This window comes from Panthera pardus, unplaced genomic scaffold, assembly GCF_024362965.1.
Source record: "Panthera pardus isolate Hobbes unplaced genomic scaffold, ASM2436296v1 HiC_scaffold_11, whole genome shotgun sequence".
Lineage (NCBI taxonomy): Eukaryota > Metazoa > Chordata > Mammalia > Carnivora > Felidae > Panthera > Panthera pardus.
Window position 1 is genome coordinate 6790772 of NW_026526666.1, and position 21082 is coordinate 6811853.

The window sequence follows — 21082 nt, forward strand, 5'->3', positions numbered from 1 at the left end:
TACAGGTCTCCAAACAGGAAGTTTTTCTAACCACACAGTATAAAATAATAAAGTACACCTTCATCACTAATATCTCTTAGCCTCCATTATTTCCCCAATTAACACTTATCAACATCTAATTACATATAATTCTATATTTAGACCTTGCTTCTAAAGAAGGAAGGTAAAATTCAGACCTTCCTTCACAAGAGACACAGAAGAGAAGTTCCAGAGGGAGAGAAGGGAGAGAATGGAAGACAGGCAGTATTCAAAGGAGTAATGATTGCAAATCTTCCAGAAGTGATAAAAACATAAGTCTTCAGACTGATGGAACATTATGAGTCCTTTAAAGAATAATCCACACATGGACACATGGTAATGCAATTATAGAATGCAGAAAAATAGAAAAAATGAAAACAAGGGGAAAAAGACAGATTATTTGTGAAATATTAGATTGACAGCATACTTTTCAATAGTATGACAGAAACAGGAAGACAATGGAATTGTACCCTTCAAAGGTTAAGAGAAAATAATCAACCTACACACAACTATATTCTACATTCAATTATAGTATCTATTATGAGAGAGCCTTATATCCAAATGGCTTCCATTGGGTCTCTTCTCAGAAATGTCACCAAAGAGTCCCTCTCACTAGCTATCCCATGTAAATAGCAACCCCACACCACCACTTACTCCAATCCTACTTGCTCCCCTTTATTGTTCTCCACAGCACTTATCACCACCTGATATATTAAACAGGACTTGAATATTTATTTACTGGTTTCCTCCCAAAACTAGAGTGCAAACTCAAGAAGAAGTTTTGCTCATTACTACATTCACATAAGCCAGAAGAGCACCTGTCACAGAGGAGGCATTTAATGAATGAATTATTTATTTATTCCTTCATTTGTCAGTCATCCATCCATTCATTCCTTAATTTGGAAGTTTCGAATACGAGTTGGAACCAGCTAGACAATGATTACACATAAGACAAGAGGGAGATGAGCTAAATTAAAGCATTCTAAGATCCTTATGGTCTTCAGAAGGAGGATGAAGAAACCGGTTCATTTTAAACTGTGAGAAGTATGCACATGAAATTTTAAGGGTAACTCCAAAATGAGTGGAAATGATAAGTAAAATGTCAAAGTAGTAGAGGGAAAAAGAGCCAAGAAGTAATTTAATCCAAAAGAAGGAAAACAGAAAATAAAAACAATGAAAAGTACAATAATAACACAGGTTGAAAAACACAGATGAAGACCCAACTCCAAATACACGTTATCACAATAAATGTAAATATTCCAAACTTGACAGTTAAAAGACTCCAAGACTGGATAAAAATAACAAAATTCAAATACATACTACATGCAAAATATACAGCTAAAACACAGGACACAGAAAGGTTAAAAGTATGGGGATGGCAAATGACTGCGTTAATTATTAAGCTCTTTCTCCTCAGGTTCAAATTTATCCTTCTATACTCTACTTTGGTATCCTGGAATTGGAACTCTGTGAACATATGTCTCGTTAGCCAGCTGGCTCCATTATGGGCCATGCCAACAGGAAGTTTTACAAAGATAACGTACAGCTGGAAGAAGGAGAAAGGACTTATTCCTTCCAATTTACCTCCGGTTTTGGACAGTGTCAAATGAGTCATGGTTCTTCACCCTGGCAGTGGCTGTTGGTTCCAGGTTACAGTTTCCCTGCCACACACACTTTCTTTAAATCAGCCTCCCTGTGGCCCTTAGAAATACCGAGCACTAGCTAGGTACCATCGCCTTAGAGGTCTGAGTCCCAGCTCTAAAAAAAAGCCCTCTTAAGAGCTCCTAAAGTACCAGAAACAGAGTTCCAAATTACTCAAGTTTAATAGTCCCAACTTCTTCCCACTGTTCTCAGAGTCCCAGGGAGGTAGGTGTTTACTATAGCTACTATCTCTTGTGATACCACAATGTTCTCTTTGCCTTTTCAGTTTCCCATTACTTGGTTAACAACTGTAAACATTAAATCCTCTAATTAAAATAAATGGCACAGTTCTGGCTCCTGACTGAGCCAACTGATACAATGATATACCAGCATATTATTAGGCCTTACAAAGCTGCCATGTTAGGGGACAGGAGTATTTGAGACCATACAGATGCCAATTCTCTCCAAATTAATCTGTAAATTGAATGCAAGACTCATCAAAATGTCAACAGCACCCCAGAGCTTACAGGAACAAAGAGCAGAGAACTGCTAAGATAATTTCCTGGTAGAACAAGATCAGATATCAAACTTCCTATAAAAATATCATAGTTAAGACAGTTAAGTATTGATGTCATAAGCATAAAGAAAAAAGCCAAAAGAAAAGAATAGGCCCCTGTGACCCGTGTGGCCATGTATAAACAGCAGGGAAACGAATGGTGCTAGAATAAACTGCTGCCTGTCCAGCTCACCCTACATACAAAATCAATTTTATGTGGATTAAAGACCTAAATGCAAAAGCCCAACTTTAAAAAATTTAGAATGAAACACAAGAATTTATCCTCATGACCTTGGAGTAGGGATTTCTTAAACAAGAAGCACATCCTATAAGAACTACATGGCCAAACAGAGAGAGAGAAAAAAAAAAAAGACTAAATTTTTCAGCCTCCTTTTGCATCAAGGTTGGGCTGTATGTGTCAGATCTACTCAACAGCATACAAGCAAAATCAGGGTAACCCACTCCTGGAAGGTGTTCTCACAGGAGAGTCACGGATCCTTCCTCTTTTCTACAACTGGAAGGTTATCCACCTTATCAAGAAGCCGTCTTGTACCACGAGGTTGAAGCTACACACTGAGAAAGCAACAAGACAAAGGATCCTAGATCCCTGAGGATCAAGGATCTATCCAAGCCACCCCTAAGCTGCTGGTCTCTGTGCCTAATTTTCATGAAAGAGAAACACATATCTATATTTAAGCTCTTTTATATTAGATTTTCTGCCACTCACGAACTTAAACCCAAGTGGTAACTGATATATGTCCAAAATGCTAGAATCATATAAAAGAAAGTAATCCAGATTTGCATGGTTAGCATCAGGAAAGCATGAGAGAAGAAATAATTATGGATTTAAATCACAATTTGAATGACAAATTGGGTCTGCCAAAGGAAAAAACAAAACAAAAACAACACAGTAAAAGAGTGACTTCTGACTATAGTCAAAAAGAAGAACAATCACAAATGTCATGAAAGGTGATAATGAGTAAAACAAAACAGCCCATACACCTTGTGGGTGAATACTGGTAATAATGAAAACAATTGCTACCATTTACTGAGTACTTAACGTGTATCTGATTATCTCAAATAATCCTTACAATACTGCATTGCGATAGCAATTTTATGACACATTCAGAAAGAATAAGGAATGTTCCCAGGTCACACAGCTAGGATGTAGCCGTGCTGGTCTTCAAACTTCAGCCGCATCACTTATCAACTATGCCAAATGCTGGAAGCATGGGCATAGGCCTAGTTATGAAGGCTCATTAAACCTACACTGAATTATTGAATCTTTTAAAAATAACAAAATGCTTAATTGTTTATAAAGGAGTTTATGCATTCCTGGTATTTCTAGTTCAATGTGGGTTTTTTTTGTAACTACTGCTTAACACACTGAACACACTGCCTCAAATGATAACATCAAGAAAAGTGAAAGGAAGATGAGAAAGGGCATGTATTTTATGTAAAAGTTAAATAACCACTCTAATCCCAAAGGAGGATAGGGAATTTATGATTTCCTTAAACTGTAGTAAAATGCTCAAAACTACTATGTTTATTAGACACGGTCTTTGCAGAGTTGATCAAAGAAGTCATCAACTGTATACTCACCACACTGAAATCAAGGTTGTGTTCAATCCATTTTTGCCCATCTCGGAATTCATCATGAAGTCCCATGATATAAAGGGTATCCAAAGCATCTACTATGGTAGCACCCATTTGTGAACTTCCTATATTTGGGGTGGGGGGGAAAACTGTCATTAAAAACACGCCCTTCATACAAGGTCTGTTTTAATTTTTTAATATGTAAAAATCAAAGTAGAAATATAAGGACCAAAAAGAATATCCAACATGGTTCACTTTTCCTTAAGAATAAATAATATACACTGTTTAATAGCTATTCCTAAAGATGGCATGTTGACAACTAATAGGAAGGTAAAGGAAACTAAAATTATAGTTCTCCTTCATTTTCTTCCTGGTCACAGTATGAGATCTCTATCTACTTAACAGAGATAAGTTTTTTTTAAAAAAAGGATTAACTCAGGAAATGGGGAGGATGGTTCAAGATGATAAGCTAAGTCATAAGAACCACATTCTTCTGGTACAAATTCACAGAAGGAGCAAAAAAAATACTTAGAAATATTAATAAAAGCACAATAAGACTAAAAGACCACAGTAAAACAGAAACTATAACAATCCTTAACAATGAAAAAGCAGGTTAATCATATTGAAAAAGAAGGTATTAAACAAAATGTAAGTAGAAAAAATTAAAATAGTAAGATCTACCTATCTTCAAGAGAGAGAGAAACCTGATGTCAAAGGAAAACAATTCAGGGAGGAACAAATTCAACAAAACTAGCTGATATCAAAACTAGACACTGTAAACATATGACAAGAAAATAGGTCACTCTTAGTAACAAATAAAACTCCAAAAATCCTGAATACAATCTAAAACAAATCTAATAGCACAGTAAAAAAAAAATAAGTAACAGCAGATGAGTCCTCCTCAATTACTTCTATCTTCTGAGAATAAAAATCATCCACACTCGTTATTATCTACATTAAAACGGCTTCATTATTATACTGTCTTCATCAACATGAGTTTACTGTCATCCTTGCCAGAAAGATAAAAGGATACAAGTTGCAAAATTATTTTACTGTTCATTCCAGGAACTTTCTGAAAGACCTGTCAACTCTTCAACATAAAGTACCAAATGATGGCTTATACCCCCAAACTCCTTACCTCCAATTCTCTGCTTATCAATCCAAAACTATTATATTATGGTCCTTACCTAATCATAACCAAGTACCCACCCCTACCCCAACTGAAGGGTCCATCTTAACCCAGACTTAAAATCTCAATAAATATCTCAACTTTGCCCTCTATCTGACAGGTTACTAAGGCTCTGGTTAGGTAGTGATCTACATTCCACAGTTAGCATTAAACTCGGCTGTGTCTTATCGACAAGTTATCTTAATGGTATTTTAGGATTCAGCATTTGTCATTACTTCGTTATTATTCTTTCTTTCCCTCTTTCATTCCTTTTACCAGCGGGTAAACAGTGTTTTCTCCTGATGCTTTAAAGTTATACAAATTTGTCCTTATAATGTCCTTAACTGACACCACATCTTCTTCATGTGATTCTAATAATTTCTTCAACTTATCAGGAAGTATTATCTTCCCACTAACAAGACAAGTATTCCACCACACTCTGGTAAGTTCCCAGGTCTTCTCCCCATTTAGCTCTCTTTATGTTGACATTAACTAGAATTTTTGTTCTGGGTTATTACATACTTTCCTTTTACTTTTCTTTGTTCCTCAGCTTTTTATTAGGATAACAAATATTTTATCAACTCTTCAACATAAAGTACCAAATGATGGCTTATACCCCCAAACTCCTTACCTCCAATTCTCTGCTTAAGTATGTATCTCTTTATATTAGTATTTCCTCCAAAATATTTATCATGCTTATTTTAAATCCTTAAGAGTACCTATTTTTGTTATTTCGATTTTTATAGAGAGTTATGCTTCAGTTCTCTAGTTATTTATGGAGTCCTGGAAGTGCACATTCCTCTAAGGTGCTGACTACTCTGGAAAACAAAGTCCAGACCCACCTGTTCTGTACCAATTTTGGTTAGTTCCACAAGAAGAGGTTTGTGCCATGGGCTAAACAGACCAAGGAAGAGAAAGGCAAAATTGGGAGTTCCTGGCTATTACTACCTAGGATTATTTACCTAGACAACTCAAGATTTCAACTGGAAAAAGTTTTTAAAAATCTAAAACTACCCTTGGGTCAAAGAAGAAGTGAAACACAACATTGTAAAACATATAAAACATTAATAAATTTTATTGTGAGAACATAGGATTCAACTAATGAAGCTGTTAGAAAAACTCATAACTTGAAAATTTTATGGTATTTAATAAGAACAAATGAAAATAATTGAATTCACAACATTCTAAGGAAGAAAAAGAATGATAAACTTGAGCAAAAAGTAAAAGAATCAGAAAAGGCAAAAATTAACAAATTAGAAACAAAGAAAACTGTCAAAAATACAAAACTCAAAAGATAGTTTTATTAAAAGAACTATACAATGACTCTATCACTAAACAAATTCTAAAAAGTAGTCAGGGAATACAAAAGTACAAAATAAAACTGGATTGGGCACCTAGGATGACTTCGGCTCAGGTCATGATCGCACGATCATGAGTTCGAGCCCCACGTCGGGATCTGTGCTGACAGCTCAGAGCCTGGAACCTGCTTCAGATCCTGTATCTCCCTTTCTCTGCTCCTCCCCCACTTGTGCGCTTGCTCTCGCTCTCTCTCTCTCTCTCTCAAAAATAAACATTAAAAAAAAAACTGCATCAACACACAGATACTGAGGAAATTAAGTATAAAAAGGCCACTTTAGTTATATTGTACCAATAAATTTGAAAAAAAATGAGTGAAACTGATGATTTTCTAAGAATATATGCATTATATGTTTAATATAAATAGTAATGTATACTATATAAAAACATATGTTTTATATATGATTCTGACATATGAAATAAACATAAAATGCAAACAAGCAAAACAGACCAAGAAACAGAGGAAACTGTGAAGTTCTCAAAGAGCTACCCACTATAAAAGTATCACACTCTGGAAGTTCCATAGAATAGATTCTACCCTAATTTTAAGGATAGCAACTCCTACATAAACTTTCATAGAACAAAGGAAAAGAGAGTTTAAATTCAATTTATGGATTCTGCATACCACGGATGCAAAAATCTCAGTAAGAAAAATAAAACTACTATCTGATCTCATTTGTGAGCATCATGGACATATTTGGGAGTAAAATTGCCAAGCTGTATGGTAATTGACGTTGAACTCTACAGGACAGTGTGCAAGAGCTCTCCAGAGCTACCACTTTATACATGCAGCAACAATGGATGAGAGTTCTAGCTGTTCCACCCTCCTTGTCAGTATTCGGTATTGCTGGTCTTTGTAATTTTACGCGTTCTAATATGAATGTATAGGATGTTATGTTGTGGTCTCAATTTTAATTTCTCTGACAAATGATGTGCTTACCGACTATGCATAAACTTTCTTTGGCATGTAATTATTTATATATTCTGAACACATCCACGTGTGTTTGTGTGTGTCACAAACACATTCTCCAAGTTTTGGGGCTTACTTACCTTTTTATTAATGTCTTTCAGAGAGCAGAAATTTTTATGAAGTCCAATTTATCCATTTTTCTCCTTTTGTGGCTTATGCTTTTTGTATTCTAAAACCTCTTTTCTTACCTCAAAGTCACAAAGATTTTCTCCAATGCTTTCTACTGAACGTTTTATACTTTTTGCTTTTATGCTTAGATCTATGATCCATTTCAAGTTAATTTTTATGTACAATGAAGAATCAAGGTTTGTTATTTTTCTATATGAATATGTAGCTGATCCAGCATGATTTATTGGAAAGACTATCCTGTTTAGTCACGGACTTACCTAAGCAACTTTACTGAAAATTAATGAACCACGTATAATGTACATGCAGTCCGAGTTCTGTTCTTTGCCACTGATCTCTGTGTCTGTCCTTACACTAAAACCATACTGCCTTCATTACTGCAGCTTTACAGTAAATCTTAAAATAAGGTAATATAAATCCTTCAACTTTGTTCTTCCTTTTAAAAAATTATTCTTACTATTGCCCAAGCTTTGCATTTTTATACAGATTTTTAGAGTCAGACTATCAATTTACACAAAAAGTCATTTTGATTGGGACATCTCAACAATACTGAGTATTCCAATTCATAAACATGGCATCTCTGTCCTTTCAAACTTCTCTCAATAATCAGTTTTAAGTGTGTGAATTTTACACATATTTTGTTAAATTCACCTACGTGCAGTTCATATTTTTTGATGCTACTACAAATGACATTATTTTTAAACTGCATTTTGACTATTTACCAGTATACAGAAATACAATCTATTGGGGCGCCTGGGTGTCTCAGCTGGTTAAGCACCCAGATCTTGATTTTGGCTCAGGTCATGATCTTGCAGTTCACGAGTTTGAACCCCACAGCAGGCTCTGAGCCTGCTTGGGATTCTCTCTCACCCTCTCTCTCTGCCCCTACCCCACTCGCACACTCCCTCTCTCAAAATAAATAAACTTAAAAAATTTTTTTTAATATAATTTATTTTGTATATTAAACTTGTATCCTATGACCTTACTAAACTGTATTCAACCTAGGACTTTATTGTTGTTTTTTAGTAGATTTCTTAAGACTTTCTGCATGAATAATCACGTTGACTACAAGTAAAGACAGTATTACTTCTTCATTTCCAAATTTTATACTTTTGTCTTTTCCTTGCTTTAATGTACTGGTTAGGAGCTCATCTACAAAGTTACACAAAGTGAGAGAGCAGACATCCTTGCCTAATTCATAATCTTAGGGGAAAATATCTAGTCTTTCAACACGAGGCATGTGGCAAATTTTTTCCATTTGTTTCATCTTGGGGTGTGTGTTTTAATGTCTTTAATCAGGTTGAAGAAGTTCCCTTCTAACCAAGTCTGCTAAGAGTTTTTATAATGGATTGATCCTGAGTGTTGTTAAATGCTTTTTCTGCATCTACTGAAATGATCATATGGTTCTTCTCTTTTATTCCCTTAATATTTTCAATTACATCGACTAACTTCTAGATATTAAACCCACCATGTAATAATCATGAGTTACTATTCATTTTACATTTGCTGAATTAGATTTACTAATACATGGTTAAAGATTTTTGTGTCTATATCCATGAGGGGCATAGGTCTACAGTTTCCTTTGCTTGTAATATCAGTGTCTGGTTATGGTATTAAGGCTTTTGTGGTGCTACCAAGAAGATATAACAATCCTAAAGGTGTAAACACTTAACAAGAATATATGAATATAAGAAATGTATGAAGCAAAAACTGACAAAACTGAATGAGGTTAGGAGACAAATCCAAAATTACAGTTGAAGACTTCAACACCCTTCTCTCAGTGAGTAATAGAACTACTAGACAGAAATTTAGAAAGCACAGAGGAAGTCTGAACAACTCCATTAACCAATGGCATCTAACTAACATCAAGAGAACATTCTACTCAATAACAGCAGACTACACTTGTATATATTCTTTTCAAGCACAAATGGAACATTCACTAAGACAGACTATATTTTGGATCATAAAGTAAATCTTCAACAATTTAAAAGAACTGAAATACAGTGTTCTCTGACCATAAAGGAATTAAACTAAAATTCAGTGACAGAAAGATAAAAGGAAAATCTCTGAACATTTGAAAATTAAGCAACTTACTCAAGGGAAACTTTTCTTCCCCAAGCTGAAAAAAATACATGGCTTTTCCCATGTGCTTCTATTTTTTTAATTAAGTTTTTGTTTAAAAATTCCAGTTAGCTAACATACAGTGCGATATTAGTTTCAGGTGTAGAATTTAGTGATTCAATACTTACACAGGACACCCAGTGCTCATCACAACGAGTGCCCTCCATAATCTCCATCACCTATTTCACCCATCCCTGTACCCCCACCCCTCAGGTAGCCATCAGTTTGCTCTCTATGGTTAAAAGAATCTGTTTCTTGGTTTGCCTCTTCTTCCCCCCTATGTTCATTTGTTCTGTTTCTTAAATTCCACACACGAGTGAAATCATATGGTATTTGTCTTTCTCTGACTGACTTTATTTCACTTAGCAAAATATTCTGTAGCTCCATCCACATCACTGCAAATGGCAAAATCTCACTCTGTTGATGACTGAGTAATATTCCATTGTATATATATATACCCCATCTTCCTTACCCACTCATCCAGTTATTTTATTTTAAATAATTTATCCAGTTATTTGTTATTTTAAATAATGCTGCTATAAACATCGAGGTGCCTGTATCCCTTCAAATTAGTATTTTGGTATCCTTGGGGCAAATACCTACTAACACTAATGCAACTGCTGAATCATAGGGTAGTTCTGTTTGTAACTTTTTGAGGAACCTCCATACTATTCTCCAGAGCGGGTGCACCAGTTTGCATTCTCACCAACAGGGCAAGAGGGTTCCTCAAGAGAAATTTTAAAACATATTGAATTAAATGGAAAGTGGAACACAACATACCAAAATCTTCAGCATACAACTAAAGCAGCACCTACAGGAAATGTACAGCACCAAATGCTTACATTGGAGAAAAGGATCTCAAATCCACACTCCAGGCTTCCACTTAGAGCAATTAGAAAAGCAAGAGCTAAATCAACTCAAAACTGCAAAAGAAACAAAATGGTAAAGAGCAGAAATCAAAGAAATGAAAAACATAAAGAAAATATTAAAAAGATCAACAAATAGACATTTTTCCAAAGAAGACATATAGATGGCCAGCAGACACATGAAAGGATGCTCAACATTGCTCATCATCAGGAAAATGCAAATCAAAACCACAATGAGTTATATCACCTCACACCTGTCATAATGGCTAGAACCAAAAACATAAGAAATAACAAGAGATGACGAGGATGTGAAGAAAAAGGAACCCTCATGTACTATTAGTGGGAATACAGACTGGTGCACCAACTGTGAAAAACAGTATGGAGGTTCCTCAATAAATGAAAAATAGAATTATCATATGATCCAGTAATTCCACTACTGGGTATTTATCCAAAGAAAATGGAAACACAAATTTAAAAAGATATGTGCACTCCTATGTTTATTGCAGCATTATTTATAAAAGCCAAGATAAAAGCAATACAATAGAAAATTACTCAGCCATCAAAAAGAATGAAATCTTGCCATTTGCAACAACATGGATGGATCAAGAGGATATAATACTAAGTGAAATAAGTCAGCTTGAGGAAGACAAATACCATATGATTTCACTCATATGTGGAATTTAAGAAATAAAACAAAATAAAAAAGACAAACAAAAAAACACACAGAGAACAAACTGGTGGTTGCCAGAGGGAAGGTGGGCAGGGGATGGATGAAAGAGGTAAAGAGGATTAAGGAGTACACTTACCACGATGAGCACTGACTAACGTACAGAATTGCTGAGTCATTATATTGTACACTAGAAATTAGTATACACTCTATGTTATTACTTGAATAAAAAAATAAAGTGAACCATGATAAATTTTTTAAAAAGATCAATGAAACCAAGCTTCTAGCAGGACAAAGAGAAAGAGAGAAAATATGAATTACTAATATCAGGAATGAAAGGGGATTATCTCTACAGCTGCCACAGACATCCAAAAGATAGCAAGGCAATACTCCAAACACTCTATGCACATAAAATCAATAACTAAGATGAAATGGACCAATTCCTCAAAAACCATAAACTACCAAAACTCACCCTGAAAGAAATACAGTTGGTCCTTGAAGAAGCCTGCGGTTAAGGATGCTGACCACAATGCAGTCAAAAACCCATATAACTTGACTCCCCAAAAACTTAAGTACTAATAGCCTACTACTGTTTACTAGAAGCCTACTGATAATAGTTGATTAACACACACTGTCTTAATAGACAATGTTTAGAATTAAATTTAGTTTATAATTAAACTACATTCTTACAATAAAGTATGATAGAAAAAAGTTATTAATAAAATCATAAGAGAAAATGCATTGACACTACTGTACTGTATTTATCAAAAAAAAAAAACAAAAAAAAAAAACACCCTATATATAAAGTAGACCCATGCAGTTCAAACCCATGTTGTTCAAGAGTCAACTGTAGATAAGCTGATTGGTCCTTACTGTTAAAGAAACTGAATTTTCAGTTTAAAAACCTCCCAGGGGGGGGGGGGGGGAAATCTCTAGATGCAGATGGCTTCACTGGTGAATACTATCAACACTGAAGAAGAAAATAAAATCAATGTTAAACACTATCTTCCGGAAAAATAAAGAGCAGAGAACACTTCCAAATTCATTTTATGAGACATTACCTGGATACCAAAACAAGACAAAGATAATGTAAGAAAAATACAGAGCAATATAAATGCAAAAGATAAGTGCAAAAATCCTCAACAAAATATTAGAAGTCATAAGCCAGTTAAGTTAGAAATAGCAAAAAGAATTTATACATAAACATACCTACATACACAGACACAGACACGTATAGAGAAAATAAAGGCACACTTCAAAAAGCACTGCAAAGTTAACACTCTTTTCCAAATCAAAATTCTTCCCTTTAAGGGCGAGAAGACCTATTCCTAACAAAACTCTTAATTCTTCAGTATATCTAAGTAAAAAGAATTCATTCCATTAATTACTGTTGGAATAATTAGTATCAGTGCTAATTTACATCCAGCAACATTTTCTTCTCACTCACTAGCTCCAGGAGTTTGCCTTCACGGGGCAAAACCAAAAGAATATACGCCATCCTTCTGGAAGTAGCATTTGGTTCGAGAATGGGCACAAAAGCCAATTTGAGACAAGAAACAATGAGTCAACGAAGTTTCTACGAAAACCAAGTGCTCTCTGCTCTACAGATGTGGTAGTACGTATATATACAGCTTCACACTGAGGCAGCCGTCTTGCTAAGAAGCCAGCCTGAAGATATCAACACACAGAGGAAAACGGAGAAAAGACATAAATAAAAAGCTTAGCTGGACTCCAATCTATGCTAGGACTTCATTGAGCTTATTAAATTTACTTTAGTTTAAGCCATTTTGAAATGGATTTTCTGTTATCTGCACATAAAGAATCCTATGATGCCAAGGACTAACCAGATAGAAGTCAGAGGAATGCTTATTTCAGTTACCACATAAAAGAATTTTTTAATAATTGAAGCTAGTAAAATGGAAAAGAACACGTTTTTAAGTTCTTTTCCATGTAATCTCAAATACTGTAAGTAAAGTTTCAATACTCGCCTGTATGTTCCTACCATAATAGAGAGGCTAGACTTTTGAAGTTTCTTTCTTTTTTTTTTTTTTTTAATTTTTTTTTTTTTCAACGTTTTTTTTTTTATTTATTTTTGGGACAGAGAGAGACAGAGCATGAACGGGGGAGGGGCAGAGAGAGAGAGGGAGACACAGAATCGGAAACAGGCTCCAGGCTCCGAGCCATCAGCCCAGCGCCTGACGCGGGGCTCAGAGCCTGACGTGGGGCTCGAACTCACGGACCGTGAGATCGTGACCTGGCTGAAGTCGGACGCTTAACCGACTGCGCCACCCAGGCGCCCCTTGAAGTTTCTTTCAATTCTAAGATTCTGATTCTTAAAGACATACTGAATTTGGGACATCAAATCAGACACTCAGAACTATTACCACTCAGTTAGACTTCTCCTAAAGTAAAACGAAACAAAACAAAAACAACACAAAACAAAACAGGGGCACCTGGGTGGCTCAGTCAGTTAAGCGTCAGATTCTTGGTCTCAGCTTAGGTCGTGATCTCAGGGTTTGTGAGTTCCAGCCCTGCGTCAGGCTCAGCACTGTCAGCGAGGAGCCTGCTTGGGATTTTCTCTCTCTCCACCTCTCCCCTGGTTGCTCTCTCTGTCTCTCTCTCTCAAAATTAATAAACTTACCAACTATTTTGCCTAGGACCCGTATCCATTTGACAAATGTTAATACAGTTTATGTTCTGAGAAATACGGTTTAAAAAAGAAGTAGAAAATTAACGTGCAACTTTTATTTTACACATTTATACTCTAATCCTTTAGAAGGACTAACAGTTTACCAAAGAGTTTAATACTGAAAAAAATATTTACTTGAAAAGAGGATCTAATTTTAATTAACCATTAAACATAAAATGTCTTTTCCTGCACTAATGTCTCACACTGTGGCATCCACAAAACAATGGGAACTTTTCCATTTGTAACCTTTGCTAAGGAAATATGCTTTATTTCATTAGGTGACAGATTCTAAGTTAACTGTATTAAGATATTTCTGGTGTCTTTGACGACCTAAAGAAAAATTTTTTCCATTATTCCTCGATTCCAACACCTCTGAAAACCAAGAGAAATGATCTTTCCAGACATTTTATGTTTTACAGAAAATAAGCAAGCAACAAATTACAAGAGAAATCATAGCATTAGAAAAACTCTTTCAAATGTCACAAGGAAAAATGCCATGATTTAGGTTACTGTGGTGGCACACTACAATTAGCAAAGATAACTACGTTGCATATAACTAGTTACATGTGCCTCCCTACCTCAATATTTTCTTAACTTCACCTATTATTACTTAAAAGATACCCATTACATCAAGAAAAATTGAGAATGCGGGAAAGAGGTGAAGACTATAATAAATAACAGCTTGATGATTCTCAAGACTTATCCTGAGGTTAAGTAAAAGTTGTTAAGTACTTTTTGAAATGGAGAAGTTTAACAAGTAGAAGTGAGCTCAAGAGACCTAGAAAGTTAGAGTGAACTCAGGCTGAACACAGCTCTTCCCCAGACCTCCATCCACAAACAAATGAATCTTTCCCTTGGAATTGTGAGTGTACAATATCACCCACTCACCTTACCAACCACTCACCTTACCAACCAAATCACCCTGGACATGTGACTTTTTTATATATACAGAGCACTACTGCTTTCTTTCACCCTCATAATGCAGGGTGTATCAGAACTGTGTTGAAGAAAGAGAATTACAAATAGGTACCTAACTTCCCTGACATTAAAGAAAAAAGTGCAGAAAAAGCTTCAAAACACTGATAAATGACTACAACATCTGTAGAGGTAAAAAATCTACCACATTATCTGTATATTCTACCTTACCAACCACTCACCTTACCAACCAAATCACCCTGGGCATGTGACTTTTTTATATATACAGAGCACTACTGCTTTCTCTTCCCCCTCATAATGCAGGGAGTATCAGAACTGTGTTGAAGAAAGAGAATTACAAATAGGTACCTAACTTCCCTGACATTAAAGAAAAAAGTGCAGAAAAAGCTTCAAAACACTGATAAATGACTACAACATCTGTAGAGGTAAAAAATCTACCACATTATCTGTATATTCTAAAGCAACTAGCATGAAATCTTGACTGAAGCTTGCAAAAAAAAAATACATGTTGCTTCAAATTATAATAGAAATGTTCAGGTTTTAGAAAGTACTTAAGAACTTAGATTCCGTTTTAAAGATGGATACAGTAGTTAGAAGAGATAAACTTACCAAAGATATTAGTGGAGTGTCCTTTCCTTGCAATGGGTCTGAGTTCATTATGCCCCCATCCATATATCCGATAATTATCCCAGGCATGTTTCATCATCTGAGAAAAGAAAAATTATAATCCATCAATTAACATCACTCACAGACCGTTATTTCATCGATCTATATCATCTATCACTGCAGCCTTACCCATTCTTCCTGTTATCTCCTGTATCAGAATATTATTCTATTAACATTTTTTACTAGCGTGATAACCCACATCATCATGTTTAACCTCAGTCTACACAAGAGAAGAAAAACTTGGGTATAAAAGACAAGTTCTTTTTATTGGGGAAGAAGGTGTCTGTTCAGCACTCTTTCCTTTGAGGAACTGCCAATTCTTTGGGGAATAGCTCCCCTTCCCTCCCTGTGATCACGACGGCACTGTCAATCAAGGGGCTCTGATTCCACAACCAATTACTAGAGAACTCCTTACACTTAGGCTGAAGATCAGCAAAATCCTTCTTTAAAATAAATACTTCAGGCTTTGCAGTCCATACCGTCTCTAGCAATTACTTAACGCAGCTACCATAGCACAAAAGTAGCCTTAGACAATACATAAACAAATGGATATACCTTCTCCAACTAAATTTTATTTTTAAAAAATAGACAGCAGGCAGAATTTGGCCTGTGGGTTGTAGTTTGCCAACCCTGACCTAATCACAGTGACTAGGTACCTGTGATTCAAGTAGTGGCAATCAAGTCCTTTTACGCATATTGTTATAGACACTAGGAGATAAAGGGACTCTCATTTTGCAATCTCAAGGTCTGTGTAACACATTATCTTGGGCTGATGGGGGCTAACACTCTCCCAACGTGGAGATACTAAACGAAAGGATAAAATGAATATTATTGACAATAACACCTACAGACTTGGATTTAGCCAAGCTTGAAGCCCTAGTTTACAGCCACTTAGCTAGTAAATATTTTTTTATATCAACTAGTTTGAACTATCAACTAGTTTGTTAATTATACAACAGGTGAATTATTTAATACTGGACTGTGGTATATAAAAAAATCTATTCATTTAACAGTATATCACTCATTCAAATATTCCTCAACTTGCTTTTTTACAGCTTGCATTATTCACACACCAAAACCAGACAAAGATATTACAACAAAACTGAAAACCAGTGTATCTCAAAAACAGATGCAAAATTCCTTAACCAAAATTAGCAATCTAGAGAGGATACTACATAATGATCAAGTACAGTAAAACCTAGTTTTAACCTAGACTAATTTAACATTCAAAAGCCAATCAACAGAATCCACGTTACTAGAATAAAAGGAAAAACATCATACGATCATTTTCATAGAGGCAGACGAAGCACCTGACAAGATTCAACAGCCATCCATGATAAAAACTCTCAATAAACTATAAGGAAATGCCCGCCATCTAATAAAGGGGATCTTCAAAAAACCTACAGCTGACATCATACTTAAGACTAAATTCTTAACCCTTCAAGTTGATAACAAATCAAGTATGTCCATTCTCCACATTTATTTTCAATAATGTACTGGAAGTCCTAGCCAGTGTAACAAGAAATAAAAGGCATAACAATCAAAAAGGATAAAGGAAAAGCACCTCTATTCACAGAGGACATTACTATGTATAAGGAGAATCCTAAGCAATCTAAAAAATAATAATAATAACCCACTAGAACTATAATAACTTCAATAAAATTAACAGGGATACAAGTTCAGAAAACTAAAGTCAAATATATTTCTATATGCTAGTAATAAACACCAGAAATGGAAATTAAAAAACAAGTCCATTTATAATAGCATCAAAAAACATGAAATATTTAGGAATAAACATAATAGAATATGTGCAAGAAATTATATATGAAGAACTATAAACACTGACAAATTAAAGAAAACCTAAATAAGTGGAAACATGTAACATGCTCATGGAACACTGAATACTGTTAAGATAACAATTCTTCTCAATTCATCCACAAATTCAGTAAAATCCCAATCAAAACCCAGCAACCTTTTATTTTACGTAAAAAAGTGATTTCTAGAAAGGCAAAGGACCCAGAAACATGAAAACAATTTTTAAAAAGAACAAAGTTTGAGGATTTAACCTGATTTCAAAGCTTACTATTAAGTTAAAGTCTTTAATACAGTGTCCTACTGGCATTAAGGATAAGTATACAGATTAATGGAACAGGTAGGAATCCAGAAAGAGCCTCAACATCTACTGAATCTGTCATTTGATTTTAAACAAAGTGCCAAGCATGAAAAGATGCTCAACATCGCTCCTTATCAGGGAAATACAAATCAAAACCACACTCAGATATCACTTCACGCCAGTCAGAGTGGCCAAAATGAACAAATCAGGAGACTATAGATGCTGGAGAGGATGTGGAGAAACGGGAACCCTCTTGCACTGTCGGTGGGAATGCAAATTGGTGCAGCCACTCTGGAAAACAGTGGGGAGGTTCCTCAGAAAATTAAAAATAGACCTACCCTATGACCCAGCAATAGCACTGCTAGGAATTTACCCAAGGGATACAGGAGTACTGATGCATAGGGGCACTTGTACCCCAATATTTATAGCAGCACTCTCAGCAATAGCCAAATTGTGGAAAGAGCCTAAATGTCCATCAACTGATGAGTGGATAAAGAAATTGTGGTTTATATACACAATGGAGTACTACATGGCAATGAGAAAGAATGAAATATGGCCCTTTGTAGCAACGTGGATGGAACTGGAGAGTGTGATGCTAAGTGAAATAAGCCATACAGAGAAAGACAGATACCATACGTTTTCACTCTTATGTGGATCCTGAGAAACTTAACAGAAACCCATGCGGGAGGGGAAGGAAAAAAAAAAAAAAGTTAGAGTGGGAGAGAGCCAAAGCATAAGAGACTCTTAAAAACTGAGAACAAACTGAGGGTTGATGGGGGGTGGGAGGGAGGGGAGGGTGGGTGATGGGTATTGAGGAGGGCACCTTTTGGGATGAGCACTGCGTGTTGTATGGAAACCAATTTGACAATAAATTTCATATATTGAAAAAAAAATAAACAAAGTGCCAAGGTAATTCAATAGGAAAAGGATCATTTCAACAAATGATGCTGAACAGCTAGAAAGCCCTACGGGCAAAAACTGAAGTGCACCCTTACTTCAGACAATAAAAAATTAACTGGCAACAGATCACAGACTGAAATGTTAAAACTAAAACTTAAACATGTACCCACACAAATACTGACACACAAGTGCTCATTGCCAACTTTATTCCTAGTAGCCAAAAACTGGATCAAATGTTGAACAACCATTCAACAGGTGAATAAATAAAACAAACTACTGTACCTGCATATAACAACGGAATACTGTTAAGATAAAAATTACCTTCATGTGCAATCTACATAGATGAATCTCAAAAAAATTATGCTGAGCAAAAGTCCAGAAACAAAATATCACATACTTTATGATTCCACTTCACTGAAACTCTAGAAAAGACCAGTCTAATCTGCAATGACTAGAAACAGATCAGTGGTTGCCGGGGACCAAAGAGTAGACTGACCAGAGAAGGGCACAAGAAAGCCATTTTGAGACTGTAAACGTATTCACATCTTGATAATAGTTGCTGTCATACAGGTGTATACATCTGTCAAAACCCATAACCAAGCAGTACTCTTTTATATTTTTAACAAGCAGTACTCTTAAAACAGGTACATTTTATTGTATACACATTACGCCTCAATAAAGCTGATTCTTAAAAGAAATCTACTTGTCTGAGGGTTTGAGTTTCTTTGTTTGCTTAGGTTTTTAATGTATCGATTCTGAATTTACTTCCAAATTATACTTGAGCTTCAAAACTTGTCTCAGTATAATCAAACACACCAGATAAGACTATCAGTTCCATTTTATTCTCTGATGTACCAATCCTTCCTGAAGCTCTCCACCCTCCAGCTCTAAGCTCTGCCCAAAGCACAGCAGTCACCCTGCTGAGTCTCTTATTCACCATCCAGAAAGCGCCCTTCCTTTCTCTCTCTAGTGACAGATCCCCTATTGCCAAAAGCCCTTCTCTTCCTATTTTTGTGCTGAAGCATATTTTCCGATAGCAATCTGAGAAAATGACTAAATTTACTCTCAGATTTGATTCATAAATTGGCTGAATAGATCATTCTTTCTAAGCCATTGCTCCACTCTCTTCCAGTTTCCAAAATTGTGACTGAGGAATCTGAGGTGCCATTATGTACAATCCCATCTTTTGAGTGGAGCCTTTTTTTACTCCCTAAACTTTTAGGATCACTATTATTATTATTATTTTTTTTTTTTTTTGAGAAGGAGTGTGCATGTGTGTAGGGGGTACGGGTAGAGAGAGACAGGGAGAGGGGAAGGGGGGAGAGGGAGGGATGGAGGGAGATGAAGAGAGAGAGAAAGAGAGAGAGAAAGAGAAAGAGAGAGAGAGAGAGAAAGAGAGAGAGAGAGACAATCTTAAGCAGACTCTATGTCCAACACAGAGCCCAACACAGGCTTGATCTCACAACTGTGAGATCATGATCTGAGCCAAAATCAAGAGTTGGACACTTAACTGACTGAGCCACCCAAGTGCCCCTAGGATCTGTTTTTGAATGCCTATTTTTCTAAAATTTCAGTAGAAGTCTCTCTTTTTGTTTGTTTGTTTGTTTGTTGCTCACTGTTGTTCTATGCCTAACAGGTCCTCTCAATCTGTAAACTCACATTCTTTAGTTTCAGCCAATTTTCTTAAATTGTTTCTTTGATTTCTTCTCCTCCTTTTTCCTCTATCTAATCGCCTGTTAGATGTTCTTGACTGATCTTATTTTCTTGTTTTCTCAATCTCTTTGTTCTACTGAGAGATTTGCTCAATTGTATCTTCCAACTCTTCTACTGAATTTTAAAATTCTATCACACTTTTTATTTCCAAAAGCTCCTTCGTATGCTATAAATGTTCCTTTTCAGAACTTATTTTTCTCACTTTATGAGTTCCATTTTTTGTCACTCCAATGATGTTAATGCTTTTGTTTTTTTCTCCTCCCTGTATTGTTTCTGTATTCTCTGAATTCCTTTCTTCCATCTGTTTTATTCTCTAATGTGAGAAACTTTCCTGAAATGCCTGGTAATCTTTGTTCTTCACATAAGAAGGAAACAAATGATAATTAAAGGCTATCAGTAAACAAGCAGGACTTGAACTGAGCCTCATCTTAGTTAGGGAGCACAGGTGACACCCAGTGGTGTTTCACTGAGGAACAGTGTAGAAGACTCTTTTGTCTTGGGCCAGTCTCTTCAAAGAGAAGTCATCCACTCTCCTGCTTATTGAATACACACCTGGCTGTCAGAATTCTGAGAGCTCACAAGAAAGCAGTCTTACTATATTCAGAACATTTTTCACTTAATTCCCTCCACCTTAGCCACTTTTTTTGTTTTCCCTCAGCCATACCTGGTATTCCCCAAATCCAGATCTTCCCTAATTCATCCCTCCAAAAGGTAAACTTTAGTGTTCTGTTGGGGAAGGGAGGGCAGCAGCTAGGATGCCAAAACTAGAGAACTGAGGATCTAGGAGTTAAGAGCAACTCTTAAAATTTTCAAATAATCCCTTTCCAATTTCATTTTACCCCTGCCTTCAGAGGTAAACAATGTCTCTAATTCTTGAAATGCTCAGGTATCCTGCCATTCATATCACCTTGCCCCTTGTTAGCTTCTTTCACCACCAGCTTAAATTTCAACTTTCTCTGTGTGTTAAGCCAGTATCGATA

The 21082-nt window shown here is 35.7% G+C and overlaps 1 protein-coding gene across 2 annotated transcripts in view; it reads right to left on the minus strand.

Annotated features, from left to right (window-relative positions):
* MAN1A2 (mannosidase alpha class 1A member 2) overlaps positions 1-21082 on the minus strand; it is a 183792-nt gene that overhangs the window by 122435 nt on the left and 40275 nt on the right. For both annotated transcript variants that reach the window (XM_019457989.2, XM_019457990.2), the window contains exons 3-4: positions 15320-15416; positions 3818-3936 (exon numbers count right to left, since the gene is read on the minus strand). In XM_019457989.2, coding sequence (XP_019313534.1) covers positions 3818-3936; positions 15320-15416 — 216 coding nt within the window. The remainder of the gene's footprint in view (positions 1-3817; positions 3937-15319; positions 15417-21082) is intronic.